At 48.6% G+C, this 19,917-nt stretch overlaps 2 protein-coding genes across 2 annotated transcripts; one reads left to right on the top strand and one right to left on the bottom strand.

The window, feature by feature from the left end:
- Nucleotides 1-1,857: 1,857 nt before the first annotated feature.
- LOC120922623 (heat shock 70 kDa protein-like) lies at nucleotides 1,858-4,263 on the bottom strand. The gene has a single exon (XM_040334709.1). The coding sequence runs from the start codon at nucleotides 4,038-4,040 to the stop codon at nucleotides 2,106-2,108; it is 1,935 nt and encodes a 644-aa protein (XP_040190643.1). The 5' UTR covers nucleotides 4,041-4,263; the 3' UTR covers nucleotides 1,858-2,105.
- Nucleotides 4,264-7,977: 3,714 nt separating this feature from the next.
- LOC120922621 (zinc finger protein OZF-like) lies at nucleotides 7,978-19,161 on the top strand. The gene is made up of 2 exons (XM_040334706.1): nucleotides 7,978-8,083; nucleotides 17,583-19,161. The coding sequence occupies exon 2, from the start codon at nucleotides 17,936-17,938 to the stop codon at nucleotides 18,950-18,952; it is 1,017 nt and encodes a 338-aa protein (XP_040190640.1). The 5' UTR covers nucleotides 7,978-8,083; nucleotides 17,583-17,935; the 3' UTR covers nucleotides 18,953-19,161.
- The last annotated feature ends 756 nt before the right edge of the window (nucleotides 19,162-19,917 follow it).

Raw genomic sequence — 19,917 nt, 5'->3', positions numbered from 1 at the left:
TGGGTGGGGACAGTTTGATTGTTCATGTGCCTTGAATACTGTATAAAATCTCAGAGTGAACCATTAAAAATCAGTCCTGCTTGACCCTCCAAACGTAGCCTCGTCTCGTTCTTGGAAGGGCGTTCAATGGGATATACCGGCGGTACCTGCATATCGCAGTTCAATGGGATATACCGGCGGTACCTGCATATCGCAGCTTGCCAGGGAAAAGGACTTCTCCAACGGCTGATACCCTCTCACTACCTGGGTAGCCGTTACAGTAAGAACTTATCTCCCCTTCACCTGGCTGCAACCCCCCGTCCTCCCTTCCACCTGGCTGCAACCCCCCTGTCCTCCCTTCCACCTGGGTGCAACCCCCCATCCTCCCCTTCACCTGGCTGCAACCCCCTGTCTTTCCCACCACCTAGCTGCAAACCCCCCCTGTCCTCCCCTTCACCTGGCTGCAACCCCCCTGTCCTCCCCTTCACCTGGCTGCAACCCCCCTGTCCTCCTCTTCACCTGGCTGCAACCCCCCCTGTCCTCCCCTTCACCTGGCTGCAACCCACTGTCCTCCCCTTCACCTGACCGCAACCCCTCTGTCCTTCCCACCACCTGGCTGCAACCCCCCTGTCCTCCCCTTCACCTGGCTGCAACCCCCCTGTCCTCCCCTTCACCTGGCCGCAACTCCCTTGTCCTCCCCTTCACCTGGCTGCAACCCCCCTGTCCTCACCTTCACCTGGCTGCAACCCACTGTCCTCCCCTTCACCTGGCTGCAACCCTCTGCCCCCCCCCCCTTCACCTGGCTGCAACACCCCTGTCCTCCCTTCCACCTGGCTGCAACCCCCCTGTCCTCCCCACCACCTGGCTGCAACCCCCCCGTCCTCCCCACCACCTGGCTGCAACCCCCCCGCCCTCCCTTCCTCCTGGCTGCAACCCCCCTGTCCTCCCCTTCACCTGGCTGCAACCCCCCTGTCCTCCCCTTCACCTGGCTGCAACTCCCTTGTCTTCCCCTTCACCTGGCTGCAACCCCCCTGTCCTCACCTTCACCTGGCTGCAACCCCCCTGTCCTCTCCTTCACCTGGCTGCAACCCCCCTGCCCCCCCCTTCACCTGGCTGCAACACCCCTGTCCTCCCTTCCACCTGGCTGCAACCCCCCTGTCCTCCCCACCACCTGGCTGCAAACCCCCCCCCGTCCTCCCCACCACCTGGCTGCAACCCCCCCGCCCTCCCCTTCCCCCTGGCTGCAACCCCCCCTGTCCTCACCTCCACCTGGCTGCAACCACCATGTCCTCACCTCCACCTGGCTGCAACCACCTTTTCCTCACCTCCACCTGGCTGCAACCACCCTTTCCTTCCCTCCACCTGGCTGCAACCCCCCCTTGCCCCCCCTCCACCTGGCTGCTCCCACACAGTAATAATTGAAATGATGTGCTTCAATCATCCTGACACCATATTAACCACGGTGCCGTGATGATTGAAGCGCCAACACCAGCCATTGCCCCTACAAATTGCCTGCAGAAATTTTGGCAGTGCCCCTCCCGAGATTAGACTCTGGTGGATCCGCCCCTGGATGCCGCAAGCTATCTGCACAGAATGACCTACTCCTTGCACAGCCTAATAGTACAAAATATGTTCTTAACTCAGTTTACCGATCTTATAACGCCCCATACTATTAGGATTCTAATGCAATTTCCATGCCGAATTAAAAAAAATTAAGACGTTTTTTGTTTTTTTTATTTCCTATAAAGATAATAACCAAAATTATACTGAAGACATTGCAAATATATTTAAATTTAACAATAAAACGAAACACAAATAAATTAAAAAAAAATATATTTATTAGGAAAAATATCAATTACCATATGTATAACAGACATCAACGTAGAAAAAGAAAAGTTTTCCTAAAATTGTAAAATGTAGTTTGCTTGACATGTTTGATGACCTGCAAAAAACACTCTCCCTCGTTATACTGTACTCAGTCCTTTTCTTCAGTGCTGCTCAGTCCAGTATAATCACACGCAAGTCCTTATATTTCCAATGTTATACTGTCCATAATCTAACTCTGCAATGATGACCATTCCCAAAATTCACATACAAGTCCTTCTGGAGTAAGCACCATGCAGTCCTTAATCCACCTCCTCAATGGTAGGTCCGGGGTTGCAGCCCTGTCTGGCCTGAGTACTGCAGCTGGCTCCTGGCATCCCACCACCTGCTGCCCCTTGGTACAATCTGGAGATGATAGGGTTACATGCCCTCTCCAGCTCCTTCTGCTGGTGGATGTACTCCTCTTTCTCAGCCAGCTGGTTCTTGTCCAGCCATGACAGGACCTCATTACACTTCTCCACAATGGCCTTCTTATCTGATGCACTCATTTTCTCCTTGATATTCTCATCCTCCACTGTGCTCTTCAGATTGAAGACATAGGACTCCAGAGAGTTCTTAGCAGCAACCCTCTCCCTCTGGACATCATTGTCTCCCTTGTACCTTTCTGCCTCCTGCACCATCTTCTCTATTTCCTCTTTGCTCAGTCTGCCCTTGTCATTGGTGATGGTGATTTTGTTCTGCTTTCCTGAGCTTTTGTCCACAGCAGACACATTGAGGATTCCGTTGGCATCAATGTCAAAGGTGACTTCAATTTGTGGCACTCCACGTGGAGCTGGAGGAATGCCAGTCAGTTCAAACTTGCCCAGGAGGTTGTTGTCCTTTGTCATTGCTCTCTCACCCTCGAGGACCTGGATGAGGACACCTGGCTGGTTGTCAGAGTAGGTGCTGAAGATCTGTGTCTGCTTGGTGGGGATGGTGGTGTTGCGTTTGATGAGTACAGTCATCACTCCTCCGGCTGTTTCTAGACCAAGAGAGAGCGGGGCCACATCCAGCAGGAGCAGATCCTGGACCTTCTCAGACTTGTCACCCGTCAGGATGGCAGCTTGTACAGCAGCTCCATAGGCGACAGCTTCATTAGGGTTGATGCTCTTGTTTAGCTCCTTCCCATTGAAGAAGTCTTGAAGGAGTTTCTGCACCTTGGGAATACGTGTAGAGCCTCCGACTAGAACAATGTCATGAATCTGAGACTTGTCCAGCTTGGAATCTCTCAGGGCCTTCTCAACGGGGTCAAGGGTTCCCCTGAAGAGGTCTGAACAGAGTTCCTCAAAGCGAGCCCTGGTGATGGAAGTGTAGAAGTCAATGCCCTCATACAGAGAGTCAATCTCAATGCTGGCCTGGGTGCTGGAGGACAGGGTGCGCTTGGCTCTCTCACAAGCTGTTCTGAGCCTCCTCAGAGCTCTCTTATTCTGGCTCATGTCCTTCTTGTGCTTGCGCTTGAATTCTTCCACAAAGTGGTTCACCATTCGGTTGTCAAAGTCTTCTCCACCCAGATGGGTGTCGCCTGCTGTAGCCTTCACCTCAAAGACCCCGTCATCAATAGTGAGGATGGAGACGTCAAATGTGCCACCTCCCAGGTCAAAGATCAGGACGTTGTGTTCACCTCGGCTTCCTTTATCCAAGCCATAAGCGATGGCAGCAGCTGTGGGCTCATTAATGATTCTCAGAACATTTAAACCAGCGATGACCCCGGCATCTTTAGTGGCTTGGCGCTGAGAGTCGTTGAAATAGGCTGGCACAGTGATCACAGCGTTTCTCACAGGGTGACCCAGGTACGCCTCAGCTGTTTCTTTCATCTTCAACAAGACCATGGAGGAAATTTCCTCAGGTGTGAAGGTCTTCTCTTCTCCTTTATATTCCACCATCATCTTGGGCTTCCCACAGTCACTCACCACCTGGAATGGCCAGTGCTTCATATCAGACTGCACCACGGGGTCATCAAACTTCCTGCCAATCAGTCTCTTGGCATCAAAGACCGTGTTCTGCGGGTTCATGGCCACCTGGTTCTTGGCTGCATCTCCGATCAGTCTCTCTGTGTCGGTGAAGGCCACATAGCTCGGGGTGGTGCGGTTACCCTGGTCATTGGCGATGATCTCCACCTTGCCATGCTGGAAGACGCCAACGCAGGAATAGGTTGTGCCCAGATCAATGCCAATTGCAATGTCTTTAGGAGACATCATGCTGGTGGATGGGTAGATCTCTATAGAATGTCTTCTCTGGGGTCAGTAGATGAAGCGGGTTCTCCTTTGCTGTGTAGAAGATACGTCTTCTCTGTGCTGTATCAGGAACGCGGTGTGTTCTGCTCTATGAGCTGAGCTCTGTCTTCTCTCTGGGAGTTTTACTATCTGCCTCTCTCTGTGCGGCTCAGCTCTATTTATACTCGCTGGCTCAGCTGGGAGAAACTTCCTGACCAATCACGCACAGTCCTCAGGAAGCAGCTTGAACTTTCCAGAGACTTCCTGAAAGCATCAGCCAATCAGCACTGACCTGAGACGACGTCATGGACTTTAGATGATTCCGGAAGGTACAGGAAGGTTTGGGGCAGATCTCTGCTGTCTGGACAGAGTTAACCCTTTCATGACTTGCAGCTCCCGGGTGGTTGGGATTAACCCTTTCCATTTATAACCGCTGCCTGGTGGCCGAATACAATTAACCATTTCTTGGCTAATCGCTCCCTGGTGGCCAGATAACATTAACACTTACATGTCCAGCAGCTCCATAAAGCATAATACAGTTAACCTTTTCATGCCTGGTGGTTATCTAGTGGCTAGACAGGATTAATACACTCACGACTAACAGCTCTCCATTGGCTGCATATGATTAACCCTTTATGACCTGCATCTCCTTAGTGGCTGAACACGGGTCCACCAATTTATGGCAAATGTCTCCCCAGCGGCTGGATAGGATTAACCCTTCCATGACTGGCTACTCCCTGGAGAGGCTGAATACCATTAACCCCTTCATGACTGATATCCTCCAGGTGGCTTGGATTTTATTAACCCTTTCATGACTAACAGCTCCCTAAAGGTTGTGCGTGATTAACCCTTTCATTCCCTGTGGGTCTGTGTTGGCTGGATAGGATTTACCTATTTATGTATACAGATATCTATAAGCCCCGGTAAGAGCCTTTCTACAAGACAACGCAGTATAGCATTTTAGAAGTGTCTCCTGCTCTCCCAAACTAAGTGCAGGCTCCCAGCAGTAATGTCTATAATGTCCATCAGTTTTACATGCATTTTTGGCCTTTAATACGGATGTTTTTTTAGTCTTCAATTTGCATTGGGGTTCTAATATGGGAAAGGATTCTTCTGGATGGGGGAGGTCTGGCTAAACTGTAATGACATGATGGGGTTGGGGGGTTGTAGGTAGCACTGTGGTATCCAGGGATGTCTAAATGGTGACACATAATTTATCAGGGCAGCAGTCCCTTTTAAAGCACTAATCCTGAATATGAAATTCAGCATCTACTAGGTGCTATGATTGCCCTTTGGGGTGCAGGAGGATCCGAACATGTTGTTTGCAGGCAGCACTGTGTGCTTAGGAAGGTGGAAGAGACGCCTTAGTAGTGGAAGGGTTAATATTGGGACTCCGTATTCTCCAGGAAGGAAGAATTCACACAAGCAGGCACCAGGGAGCTGTTTCTAGTCATTAAAGGGTTAATAATTTCCCTCTTGTAGTGATCCCAGTGATTGGGCTTAGCATATCTAGTCACCAGTGAGCTTCCAGTCCTGAAATGGTTAAATCCCCTTATACACCAGGAAAGTACAGCATAGGAAAGGGTTAAATATACAGATATGGGGGGGGAGGGGGGCATGCGTTACTTTGCATCAATAACATTGATATGTAATCCATTCCATCCATACATACACATGCACACTGCTGGGGGACACAGTGTTCTTCCATGCTGAGCTCTGTACATGATCATTTATTTATTTGCACAGTTATATAGAAAGAAGGACACAGCTGTGCTCTTCCATGTTACACCGGCATTCTGGAACCTTCGTGATACCACCCGGCATTCTGGAACCTTCCTGATACCACCCAGCATTTTGGAACCTTCGTGATACCACCCGGCATTCTGGAACCTTCGTGATACCACCCGGCATTCTGGAACCTTCGTGATACCACCCGGCATTCTGGAACCTTCGTGATACCACCCGGCATTCTGGAACCTTCCTGATACCACCCGGCATTCTGGAACCTTCGTGATACCACCCGGCATTCTGGAACCTTCCTGATACCACCCGGCATTCTGGAACCCATCGTGATACCACCCAGCATTCTGGAACCTTCGTGATACCACCCGGCATTCTGGAACCTTCGTGATACCACCCGGCATTCTGGAACCTTCGTGATACCACCCGGCATTCTGGAACCTTCGTGATACCACCCGGCATTCTGGAACCTTCGTGATACCACCCGGCATTCTGGAACCTTCGTGATACCACCCGGCATTCTGGAACCTTCGTGATACCACCCGGCATTCTGGAACCTTCGTGATACCACCCGGCATTCTGGAACCTTTGTGATACCACCTGGCATTCTGGAACCTTTGTGATACCACCCGGCATTCTGGAACCTTCGTGATACCATCCGGCATTCTGTAACCTTCGTGATACCATCCGGCATTCTGGAACCTTTGTGATACCACCCGGCATTCTGGAACCTTCGTGATACCACCCGGCATTCTGGAACCTTCGTGATACCACCCGGCATTCTGGAACCTTCCTGATACCACCCGGCATTCTGGAACCTTCGTGATACCACCCGGCATTCTGGAACCTTCGTCATACCACCCGGCATTCTGGAACCTTTGTGATACCACCCGGCATTCTGGAACCTTCGTGATACCACCCGGCATTCTGAGGTCACCTAACCCAACTCTAATTGGTGAAAGCCGAAGGAGTCCCTGAATATTCTTGTAGCTTCCTGACTCATCTAAGGATGACGTCCTCTCAGGTCAGTGCTGATTGGCTGATGCATCCAGGAAGTCTCCGGAAGGTTCCAGCTGGTTCCCTGAGAGACAACAAAGCTTGTGCCTAGACTGTGCGTGATTGGTCAGGAACTTTCTCACAGCTGAGCCAGCGAGTATAAATAGAGCTGAGCCGCACAGAGAGAGGCAGATAGTAAAACTCCCAGAGAGAATTTTGAATTTTAAAAGCAGCGGACTTCTGTCAGATTAGCAAACCTGTGAGATCAGCAGGCTTGCCGCTGCTTTTAAAATTCAACATATAAACAGTCAGACGGAGTTCTAAGTACTGTATTTCACTATAGAACCTCAGTTTACTGTTAGAAATAAGTGTAAAATGTAAAACTCCGGGGGGTGTACAAAGATGTCCGCTTGTCCCCTTCTCACTGTATCCTTAATGTGGAGGAGTGCGGAGTGTAGAAAGATGGCAGTGTTTCGTCACATTCGGCTACCCATCACGATTTTAGTCTGCCGTTTTGTTGTAAAAGTGTTGGAACGCATATAGGGGCGTCTCGCATGCGCAGTGCAAAATTTTTCAGCGGAACGTCACTTCCGGAGCAATAGGTAGCCATGTGTGACAAGACACCCCTCCTCCCCTCTCTGAGCTACAAGAAAATGGAGGACACCCCTCTCTGAGCTGCAAGAAAATGGAGGATGCCCCTCCCCCTCTCTAAGCTACAGGAAGATGGAGGACACACCCTACCCATGGATAGATTGTAAATAAAGGAGGAATATCTTTATCAATTGACACATTTCTTCTTAACAATGAAAAGTCATTGTGTAATTACAGGAAAATTGAATCCTTGAGCTACAAGAAAATGGAGGATGCCCCCTCCCCCTCCCTGAGCTACAGGAAAATGGAGGACACCCCTCTCCCCTCTCTGAGCTACAAGAAAATGGAGGATGCCCCTCCCCCTCTCTGAGCTACAGGAAGATGGAGGACACCCCCTGCCCATGGATAGATTGTATATAAAGGAGGAATATCTTTATCAATTGACACATTTCTTCTAAACAATGAAAAGTCATTGTGTAATTACAGGAAAATGTAATCCTTGAGCTACAAGAAAATGGAGGATGCCCCTCCCCCTCCCTGAGCTACAGGAAAATGGAGGACACCCCTCCCCCTGCTGAGCTACAAGAAAATGGGGGATGCCCCTCCTCCTCTCTCTTAGCTACAAGAAAATGGAGGACACCCCTCCCTCTGCTCTCATATTGAGCTGCAGTTAGAGACAGACAAGTTGAAGGAGAAACACGGTAAGATGGGGGACCATGGAGGGGAGTACAGGGGGGGATACTGGAACGGGGGAGGGGAGAAAGGAACCATGGAGGGATGTGGGATCACTACGAGGGAGGGGCAGTACAGGAAAGAGTGCGAAAACAATCAGATGATAGAGAACCTTTCATACAGAACGTCCCGAGAGGGAAACATTACACTCTGTACCATCACCCCTTACCCCCCTGTACGCTGACTTACCCCCTTTCGCTGTACACTACATTGCCCCCCCCCCCTAAGTTGTCTTACCCCTTTCCCCCCTGTACATTGTTTTGCAATCCCTCCCCCCGTACGTTATCTTAACTCCCTCCCCCTGTACATTGTTTTGCCATCTCTCCCCCCCCCCCCCACCTGTACCGTGTCTTACCCCCCCTCCCCCTGTACATTGTATTGCCACTAGGGTTGCCACCTGTCTGGGATTCATCCGGATAGTGCGGTTTTTGAATAATGTGTCCGGGTTTCAGGTGGACTGAAACCCGGACACATTATTCAGACTGGGCTGTGGCTCCCTAAGTAACCAAGATAAGTCGCACAAAAATCTGTTGCCATCCGGGAGCTGCGAGCAGCTGTTTGGGGGGCAGGGTGATGTCATCAAAACCAATTTGACCACACCCACATTTTGCTGAGGCGCACTGCATTACTACTCTCCTTGGGGCACACAAAGTGTTCGGGTTTGGCTTGGAAAAAAAATGTGGCAACCCTAATTGCCACCTCCCCCCCGTACATTGTATTGCCCCCTCCCCCTGCACGTTGTCTTACCCCCCCCCCCACTCCCCCTGCACGTTGTCTTACCCCCCCCCCCCACTCCCCCTGCACGTTGTCTTACCCCCCCCACTCCCCCTGCACGTTGTCTTACCCCCCCCCACTCCCCCTGCACGTTGTCTTACCAACCCCACTCCCCCTGCATGTTGTCTTACCCCTCCCCCTGTACGTTGTCTTACCCCCCCCCCCCCCCCCCCCTGCACGTTGTCTTACCCCCCCCCCTCCCCCTGTACGTTGTCTTCCCCCCCCCCTCCCCCTGTACGTTGTCTTACCCCCCCCCCTCCCCCTGTACGTTGTCTTACCCCCTCCCTCCCCCTGTACGTTGTCTTACCCCCTCCCTCCCCCTGTATGTTGTCTTACCCCCCCCCCCTCCCCCTGTACGTTGTCTTTACCCCCCCCCCCCCCTCCCTCCACCTGTACGTTGTCTTTACCCCCCCCCCCCCCCTCCCCCTGTACTTTTCCTATTGTCCTATTTTGTCCTCTAATATTAGAAAAGGGAGAATATTTGCACTCTTAGATCACCTCCACACACACACACACCGATCATCTACCCCCACCCCACACACATACAGATCACCTCCTCTCCCGCACACACGTCGCACGACCCCCTGAGGGACTGCTTGGAATTACCTGCTCATCTGCATTGCCGTGACCTGAACATTCCAGCCCACCTGACACTTTGGGTTCAGACATCCTTGTACCACCTTAACCACATACCGACTAGGGTTGCCACCTGTCCGGGATTCACCCGGACAGTTCGGGTTTTGAATCATGTGTCCGGGTTTCAGACAGATTGAAACCCGGACACATTGTTCAGACTGTGCTGTGGCTCCCCAAGTAACCAAGATAGTCACACACAAATCTGTTGCCATCTGGGAGCTGGTTCGGCATCACTGGCATGCAGGGTGATGATGTCAGCAATAGCAATTTGGCCACAATCACTGTTCACTGCGGCATGCTATGTGCACCACATTACTACTCTTCTTGGTGCACCCAGGCTGCTAATATGTTCAGGTTTGGCTCGAAGAAAAGGTGGCAACCCTAGTACCGACCACGCTATAGACATAATACGTCTACAGCGCGGTCGAGTTATTCTGGGAGGACGTCCTCCCAGAATCTTGCTCCCGCGCATCTAGAAGACCCGGCACATCACGGATCGCGGTAAATTGACGCTGATAGCGGCCGTTTACCACGTGATCGCTCCGTCAAATGACGGAGCGATCACTTGTAAACATACCGGCGTCATGTGATGACGCCGGTTGCTCCCTCCCCTCTCTGTACCGATCGATACAGTGTGAGAGGAGAGGGGGAGGGATCGGATGGCAGCAGCAGTGCTGTGGGCTGGATCTGTGACAATTGCAGTCACAGATCCAGCCATCCATCCCTCCGTGCTCAGCCATCCCTGCCCCATACTGTGCAATACCCCCTGCCAATACTCTGCAATACACAATACCATGCAATACCCCCTGCCAATACTCTGCCAATACCCTGCAATACGTCCCCCCTCCCGCCACCTTCCGGTGCTTCTACCGACTCACCGCTAAGATCAAAGCCAAGATCTTTTTTTTTATTTTTTTATTTCAGGCTTCCCAGCCTAGAGGTGAGATGTGGGGTCTTATTGACCCCACATCTCACTGTAAAGAGGACCTGTCATGCTATATTCCTATTACGAGGGATGTTTACATTCCTTATAATAGGAATAAAAGTGATCAAAAATTGTATTTTGGGGGAAAAAAGTGTCAAATAAAAAAAAAAAAAAAAATAATAATTTTATTGTTCAACGCCCCTGTCCCCGTGTGCTCGCATGCAGAAGCGAACGCATACGTAATTCCCGCGAGCGTGGGCAATTTTAAAGGGTGACATGCTAGGTATCTATTTACTCGGCGTAACTTCATCTTTCATATTATGCAAAAACATTGGGCTAACTTCACTGGCCCAGATTCAGGTAGATTCGCGCAATATTTGCGTGGGCAAAGAGCAAAAATTTTTCTCTGCGCCCACGCAAATATTGCGCTTTGCCCGCGATTCACGGAGCAATTGCTCCGTAAATTGCGCGGGCGATATGCTAAACAGCCGGGCGTAAGGCTGCCTAATGTAAATGATCCCGCCGGGGGCAGGAATCATTTAAATTAGGCGCGCTCCCGCGCCGAGCAAACAGCGCATGCTCCGTCGGGAAACTTTCCCGACGTGCATTGTGGCAAATGACGTCGCAAGGACGTCATTTGCTTCTAAGTGAACGTGAATGGCGTCCAGCGCCATTCACGGTTCACGTACACAACGTAAAATTTGAACGTCGCGAGCGGGAAGCGCAGCTATACTTTAGCATTGGTTGCGCCTGCTATTAGCAGTCGCCGTACGGAAACTCCGTACCTTGCGTGCGCAGGGCCCGCGCAACTTTTGTGAATCGGTGGTAGTATGCAATTTGCATACTATACGCCGATCACAATGGCCTAGCGGCCAACGCAAGAATGCAGCCTGGGATATGAAGGCATAAGGAGGCTTATGTCTGTCACATCCTAGGCTGCAGTCGGTGTAACGAGGTTCCTGAATCAGGAGCACTCGTTACACCGGAGCAAGTAAGCCCTTGCGCCGCGCAACCTATGGTTGCACGGGCGCAAGTGCTTCTTGAATCTGGCCCACTGTTTTTAAGCACAACCGTTTTTTTTTTTTTTTTATAAAAAGTTGTAATGACCGCCATTGTATTCTCTAGGGTCTTTGCTAAAAAAGCATATATATATGTTTTGGGGTTCTATGTAATTTTCTAGCAAATAAATTATGATTTAGGAGAGAAATGTCAGAATTGGCCTGGGTGCTCCAGAACGCCTGATGGTGCTCCCTGCATGTTGGGCCTCTGTATGTGGCCACGCTGTGTAAAAGTCTCACACATGTGGTATCGCCATACTCGGGAGGAATAGCAGAATGTGTTTTGGGATGTAATTTGTGACATGCATTTGCTGTGTGTGAGAAATAACCTGCTAATATGAAAACTTTGAGGGGGAAAAAAGAAAAAATCTTGATTTTGCAAAGTATTGTGGGAAAAATATGACAACTTCAAAAAAACTCACCATGCCCTTTTCTACATACCTTGGAATGTCTTCTTTCCAAAAAGGGGTCATTTGGGGGGTATTTGTACTTTTCTGGCATGTTAGGGTCTCAAGAAATGAGAGAGGCCGTCAGTACCTCAGGTGTGATACATTTTCAGATATTGGCACCATAGCTTGTGGACTCTATGGGCTAGATTCACATAGAGTTAGGCCGGCGTATCAGTAGATACGCCGACCTAACTCGGAATCTGCGCCGTCCTAAGTTTAAGTGTATTCTCAAACAGAGATACACTTAAACCTATCTAAAAATACGACGGCTTAGGGTGCAATATTTAGGCTGACCGCTAGGTGGCGCTTCCATTGCGGTCGGCGTAGAATATGTAAATCACTAGATACGCCTATTCACGAACGTACGCCCGGCCGACGCAGTACAGATACGCCGTTTATGTAACGCATTATCAGGCCTAAAGATATTCCATGAAATAGCTGGAATAGTAATGTTAAGTATGGCCGCCGTTCCTGCGGCGAAATTCGAAAATTTTACGTCGTTTGCGCAAGTGGTCCGTGAATAGGGATTTACGTCCACGTCGAAACCAATAGGCCCGTGCGGCATACGTTGCCGCAATGCACACTGGGATATGTAGGCGGACGGCGCATGCGCCGTTCCAAAAAAACGTAAATCGCGCCAGGTCAAACAAAATTAACATTAAACACGCCCCCTCAGCCTATTTTGAATTAGGCGCCCTTACGCCCGCCCGCTTTAGGCTACGCCGCCGTAACTTGGGAGGCAAGTACTATGTGAATCATGTACTTGCCTCGCTAACTTACGGCGGCGTAGTGTAAAGACGATACGCTACGCCGCCGCAAAGTTAGGGCGGGCTATGTGAATCTAGCCCTATAACTTTCACAAAGACCAAATAATTTCCACCAATGTGTACTTATTTTTACCAAAGATATGTAGCAGTATACATTTTTTGCCAAAATGTATGAAGAAAAATTACTAATTTGCTAAATTTTATAACAGAAACAATGAAAAATTCATTTTTTTTTTTTTACATAATTTTTTTAGTCTTTTTTCTTTTATAGCGCAAAAAATAAATAAAAAAACCTCAATGTTGATTAAATACCACCAAAAGAAAGCTCTATTTGTGTGGAAAAAAAGGACAAAAAATGTCATATGGGTACAATGTTGTATGACTGATTGATCTGGTTAGGAAGTGGGTTTAAGTGCCCAGTGGTCAAGTGGTTAAAGTAATCAGACAACTCTGTATTTATGTTCTGATAATATTTACTGGAACAGATTAAAAGGATGTTATTAAAAAGAGGAGGTAATAGATCTGTTCATTAAACCATAAGCTTCAATAATTACTTGTCGAATCCACCCAGCAATGGGGCTGGTAAGGCGAAGAGCTTAATCGCCTTATTGCAGCCCCTCCCTGTAGGCGAGCGCCTGTCCAATCGGACGGCGCCACGCTGCTCGCGCATGCGTAGTCTCGCACATGCGCAGTCTCGCTCGCGCATGCGCAGTGGGTGCCCGGCCGTGAAGCCGAAAGCTGTCACTGCCGGGTGCCCACACTAGGAATGAAGACGCCGGCCGGCGAGGGGGGGGCGAGGAGCAGAGCCCCGGCCGGCACGTCAATGGAACCGTGGAGCAGGTAAGTGTCTGTTTATTAAAAGCCAGCAGCTACACTTTTTGTAGCTGCTGACTTTTAATAAACTTAAAAAAAGGCTGGAACACCCCTTTAACTCTGAAGAAGGTAATTTAAATGCAGAGCGTACTGTTTCAGTATAATATTGCACCTGCATTTTTAGAACCTGGGAAGCAGAGACAGGTTCTTCTGAAATCCCAGCACCTTCTGACTCCTCATCCTTATCCTCTGATGGCGCTTTTTCCTCCTCATCATCTTCAGACCTGTCTGAAGGAAGATCTGAAGTAACAGAAGGAGCTCTGCTTCACTTTTTGTCCTTTTGTGAGGACTTTGCGATTACTGAAGCGATTCTTCCTTCTAAATTGCTAAGGGCTACTGTCCTCAGTGACATATGCAGGCCCAGACACTACAGGAGAGGCTGATGCTCCTGAGTCAATGGCTCATCCTGCACAGGTGCGTCATATATTACTGGAGAGGATCCTCAAAGTTGGCAGAATCGAAAGTGACCAGGTCTGGGATCGCAGTCTTTAAACACTTGGACTAGGCTTCTATGTCAACAGGACCCTCATAGGTGTGAGCTTAAGGTTCTACTACCTTACATCTACCTGTTCAGCAGTAGTGGGACATTAGGCATGGAAGTCCCCCTCCCCCAATTCTTACCAGGCCCTTATCTGAGCATGAAGCCTGGCGTGGCAGATAGGGGAAGGTGAGCATGCCTGTTTTTTTTTTCTTCGGCATGTTGGGGGGGGGGGGGATCTACATCACTGGATGCCACGAATAATTGATTGATTTTAATTTTTTTGGTTGTCTGGAGTTTTTCATCGGAATTGTGTGCGTATTTACTATTCTACTTTTTTTTTTTTTTTTTTTTTATGTAATTTTTTTTTTTTTAGGGTAGCTTCCAGATTTTGATAACCACCCCTGAAGACTCTCACAACTACTGAGCCAAAGTTGTGGGGAAAGGGCCTTGCTAGTGGTGCTTTCCTAAGGAGCTCCTGGCAGGGTACCATTCCCATGTTGAGGGCATGTGGCCTTGTATAGTTCAGGTGGATGCCCCCCCCCTTGTCCAGCCAGGCTGAAAACATAGGTAAGGATCTGCTAGGAATTTTAGGGGATCTCTTTTACAATTCATACCAGACCCTCATTTAGGATAAGGGTCTGGTATGGATGTTGAGGGGAATCCCAGACAAGGTTTAGGAGTGTGTCTATGTGAATGTTTGACATGGGGTGTTGCTATGTGTGGAAAATGACCAGGGATTTTAGCCTGAAGGTAAAGGGGGGTGGGTGGGTTGCTGCCTGGCTCCATAAATGCTGACCACTAAACTGACCTACCTGACGGTACATTAGCACACGTCAGACTTCAGTTGACCTCTGATCTCTTGACACTCCTGCAGCTCAGCCTTACCTGTAGTGTGCTAGTGCGCTCATCCTATTCATGACCACTCAGACAGCCGTACGGGAACCAGGCAGCCAGAGCCAGCATAGGATAGCCACCCGCCCATTTACACAGAGCAAGCGAGGATCTCCCAGTGCTCGGCGTGGCCGCAGTGTCCTTCCTGCCTACTGGACCTGGCGGTGCCTATGATTGACCTCACAAATCCTGGCATCGGATCAGTGTGATGTCCATCATAGAAGCCGGGACATTGTGTATGTCACTCGGCCGCTCTGGGTAAGTGGGAGATCAATCCCCGCTCTCTGTGTAAATGGCTCGAGGTTAATAATTTTATGGATTCAAAGACCTGGGGCTTTTCAGGGGCCCACTCGGGGCTACAGCTTCTGTAAGCTCCCCCCTCCCGAAACCACTGTGACTTTGACTATTCTTCTAGAAGCACATATGTGAGGTCAGGCACTGATGTTGAACAAGTAGGCCTGGCTTGCAGTCTCTGCTCTAATTTATCCCAAAGGTGTTTTATTGATTTGAGGTCGGGACTCTGTACAGGTCAGTCAAGTTCCTCCACCTCAAACTTGCTTGTCCATGTCTTTATGGACCTTGCTTTGTGCACTGGACCAAATCATTTTGTAGAGGGGGGATTACGGTGTGGGGGTTGTTTTTCAGGGGTTGAACTTGGCCCCTTAGTTCCAGTGAAGAGAACTCTTAAGGCGTCAGCATACCAAGACATTTTGGACAATTTTCATGCTCCCAAATTTGTGGGAACAGTTTGGAGATGTCCCTTTTCAGTTCCAACATGACTACACACCAGTGCACAAAGCAAGGTCCATAAAGACATGGATGAGCGAGTTGAGTGGAGGAACTTGACTGGCCGGACCTCAACCTGCTAGAACACCTTTTGGGATGAATTAGAGTGGAAACTGTGAGCCAGCCCTTCTTGTCCAACATCAGTGCCTGATCTCATAAATGTGCTTCTTGAAGAATGGTAAAAAATTCCAATACACACTCCTAAATCTTGTGGACGGCCTTCCCAGAAGAGTTGAAGCTATTATAGCTGCAAAGGGTGGGTCAACTCAATATTGAACCCTACAGACTAAGAATGGGATGCCATTAAAGTTAATGGGCCAGATTCAGAAAGACTTACGACGGGCGTATCAGTAGATACACAGTCGTAAGTCCTAATCTGAGCCCGTGCAAATTTAAGCGTATGCTAATAATAAGATACGCTTAAATGTTGCTAAGATACGACCGGCGTAAGGCACTTACACCGTCGTATCTTAGATGCATATTTACGCTGGCCGCTAGGTGGCGTTCCCGTTGTTAAATATGCAAATGAGCAAATACGCCGATTCACGAACGTACGCCAGGCCGGCAAATCTGTTTACGTAAGACTTACGCCCGGCGTAACATTACCACTGCTATAGTGAGGCGCAGCCAATGTTAATTATGGACGTCGGGACAGACGTAATTTACGTTGTTTGCGTAAGTCGAATCACAATTGAGCTGGGCGTAAGTTACGCTCACGTCGCTTTCATTGACAATTAGCGACGTGATTTGGAGCATGCACACTGGGATTCAGTAGCGGCCGGCGCATGCGCAGTTCGTTTGGCGCGGGGACGCGCTTGATTTAAATGATACACGCCCCCTACCCGCCGAATTTGAATTCCGCCGGGTGATTTACGCTACGCCGCCTCAACTTTACAGGCAAGTGCTTTGTGAATAAAGCACTTGCCTGAAAAACTTGCGACGGCGTAACGTAAATGACATACGTTACGCCAATATAAAGATCCACTCTCCTACCTGAATCTGGCCCAATGTGTGTGTAAAGGTAGGCCTCCCAATACTTATACACTATTAGCCGGATTCAAAAAGACTTACGACGGCGTATCAGTAGATACGCCGTCGTAAGTCTGAATGCGTGCCGTCGTATATTTAAGCGTATTCTGGAAACCAGATACGCTTAAATTTGGCTAAGATACGACCGGCGTAAGTCTCCTACGCCGTCGTATCTTATGTGCATATTTATACTGGCCGCGTGTACGTGGATTTACGCGTCGAATATGCAAATGACCTAGATACGCCGATTCACGAACGTACTTGCGCCCGATACGCTGTTTACGTAAGGCGTTTTTCCGGCGTAAAGATAAACCACCAAAAAGATGGCGCAGCCCATGCAAGGTATGGACGACGGAACAGCCGTAGTATCTTATGTCGTTTGCGTAAGCGAATGGGGCTGGGCGTAGGTGACGTTCACGTCGAAAGCAATGAGTATTTGCGACGTGATTCTGAGCATGCGTGCGCATGCGCCGTACCAACGGCCCTCATTTACATGGGGTCACGGTTAATTTAAATGAAGCCCGCCCACTACATGCCTACTTTGAATTAGGCGGGGTTACGCCGGGCCATTTGCGCTACGCCGACGTAACTTAGGAAGCAAGTGCTTTGTTAATACAGTACTTGCCTCACTATGTTACGTCGGCGTAGTGCAAATGGGATGCGCTACGCCGGCATAAAAATACGCCGCCCTACGCGAATCTGGCTATATACTGTCAAATCTAATAATGAATGTTCAAAATCAACTTTATTCAGCCCTTTACATACAATTGTGATTGATTTATTTTTATTTTTTTAATAGGTGGACTAATGATGTTCTCGGTCATGTTGGTCTTTATAAATACTACGGAGCCATGTGGGACACAAGCCTTATGGGTGTCTTAAGTAACTGAAAGAGTTTATTGCAGTTCACTGGTGGATTCACGCAGAACACAAGACATATCAGTATTGTAAATGTTTTGGATACTCAACATTGATTCTGGCTCAGAGGACAACAGCAGAGAAGTAATTTCGATGTTCTGGAAGTGACTACGGTTTTATAGTAAAGTCCAACCCGTTTCTACGCAAGCAAAGTCATTTTAGAAGATACTTCATTTTTTGTTTGTAATAAAGGTTTTACAGTGAAGGGGAAGTTTATCACACATCAAGTTCACAATGGAGGAGAAGCCATTTCAGTGTTCTGAATGTGACAAATCATTTACAAACAAGTCAAATCTTATCAAACACCAGCTAATTCACACTGGAGAGAAGCCATATGAGTGTCCTGAATGTGACAAAACCTTTACACAGAAGAGTAATCTTAACTTGCACATGAGCATTCACACCGGAGCGAAGCTGTATCATTGTTCAGATTGTGGCAAAAATTTTAGAGTGAAGGCAAATCTTATCACACACCAGAGGATTCACACTGGAGAGAAACCATTTCAGTGTCCCGAATGTGACAAAGCTTTCAAGTCAAAGTCGCAACTTAGCAGACACCAGATGATTCACACTGGAGAGAAGCCTTTTCAGTGTTCCCAATGCGACAAAGCTTTTGTAACCAAGATAAAACTCGACGCACACCAGTGGATTCACACTGGAGAGAAGCCGTATCAATGTTCTGAATGTGATAAAGCTTTTACAACCGAGTGTAAGCTTACCACACACCAGAGGATTCACACTGGAGAGAAGCTATATCGGTGTTCTCAATGTGACAAAGCTTTTACAAGGAGAGAACACCTTGTCCTACACGAGAGGGTCCACACTAGAGAGAAGCCGTTTCAGTGTACTGTGTGTAAAAAATATTTTTTAGATAAGTCGCACCTGATCACACATCAGAGGATTCACACTGGAGAAAGGCCATATCCGTGTTCAGAATGTGACAAAGCTTTTATAACGAAGCAATACCTTATAAGACACCAGAGGATTCACACCGGAGAAAGGCCATATGAGTGTCCAGAATGTAATAAAGATTTTATTACGAGGGAACACCTTATCAGACACCAGAGGATTCACACGGGAGAGAGGCCATATCCGTGTTCGGAATGTGATAAAGCTTTTAAACAGAAGTCAGATCTTAGCTCGCACCAGTGGGTACACATTAAAAAGAGGCCTGTCAGTGTTCAGAATATGACACAGCTTTTACAACCCAGAGAGAGCTCATTACACACCCACACACTGGAGACAATATGACAATTAAATTTTTTTTTGGAGAATCCTTAATAACTAAACAGTTTCCCTATGATGTTCATCTTTTATCATTTGTATGGAGCAATAACTGAACATGTAATGTATTTGCATCATTCACTAACTGAGCTGTGTTCCCAAGTGTTTTCTTCATTGCCCAATCCAATACGTTAAAGCGGAGCTCCACCAAGAAAAAAATGTTGTTTAAATGCTGCTGCTGCAAAAAATACATTTTGGGGTAGATTCACGTAGAATGGCGTTTCTGTGTGTGGGCGTAACGTATCCTATTTACGTTACGCCTCCGCAACTTTTACAGGCAAGTGCCGTATTCTTGAATGAATGACTTGTAAAGCGCAACTCATGCGAACTGAATCGCCTCTGGGCGCTTTTTCCAGCCAGAGTCTACTTGGCTGGTGCGGTCATTTTACCCCGTAGGATCGTGACACACAGTCATACACACAGATATACATATATATACTGGGCCAATTTGGACAAGATCTTTGGAGTGTGGGAAGAAACCGGAGTACCCGGAGGAAACCCACGCATACACAGGGAGAACATGCAAACTCCAGGCAGATGGTGTCGGGATTCGAACCAGCGACCCTTTTGCTGCTAGGCGAAAGTGCTACTCACTGCACCACTGTGCTGCCCCTAAAAGAAAGTTGCGGCGGCGTAGCGTAAATAGGCCGGCGTAAGCCCGCCTAATTAAAATTGTGAAGAGGTGGGCGTGTGTTATGTAAATCAACCCTGACCCGACGTCGTCCGTGGAATTTCCCAGTGTGCATTGCTCCAAAGTACCCGCAAGGACGTCATTGGTTTCTACGTGAACCTAAATGACGTCCAGCCCCATTCACGGACGACTTAAACAACGTAAATTTTTCAAATTTCGTCGCGGGAACGACGGCCATACTTAACATTGGTGCGCCGCATATACGCCTCATATAGCAGGGGTAACTTTACGCCGGGAAAAG

Source organism: Rana temporaria, unplaced genomic scaffold, assembly GCF_905171775.1.
Source record: "Rana temporaria unplaced genomic scaffold, aRanTem1.1, whole genome shotgun sequence".
NCBI lineage: Eukaryota > Metazoa > Chordata > Amphibia > Anura > Ranidae > Rana > Rana temporaria.
This window is presented reverse-complemented; position numbering and strand designations above follow the sequence as displayed.

What these genes read in the sequence shown, in the direction of transcription:
- LOC120922623 (XM_040334709.1), bottom strand. Translation starts at nt 4,040, where the DNA reads ATGATGTCTCCTAAAGACATTGCAATTGGCATTGATCTGGGCACAACC.
- LOC120922621 (XM_040334706.1), top strand. Translation starts at nt 17,936, where the DNA reads ATGGAGGAGAAGCCATTTCAGTGTTCTGAATGTGACAAATCATTTACA.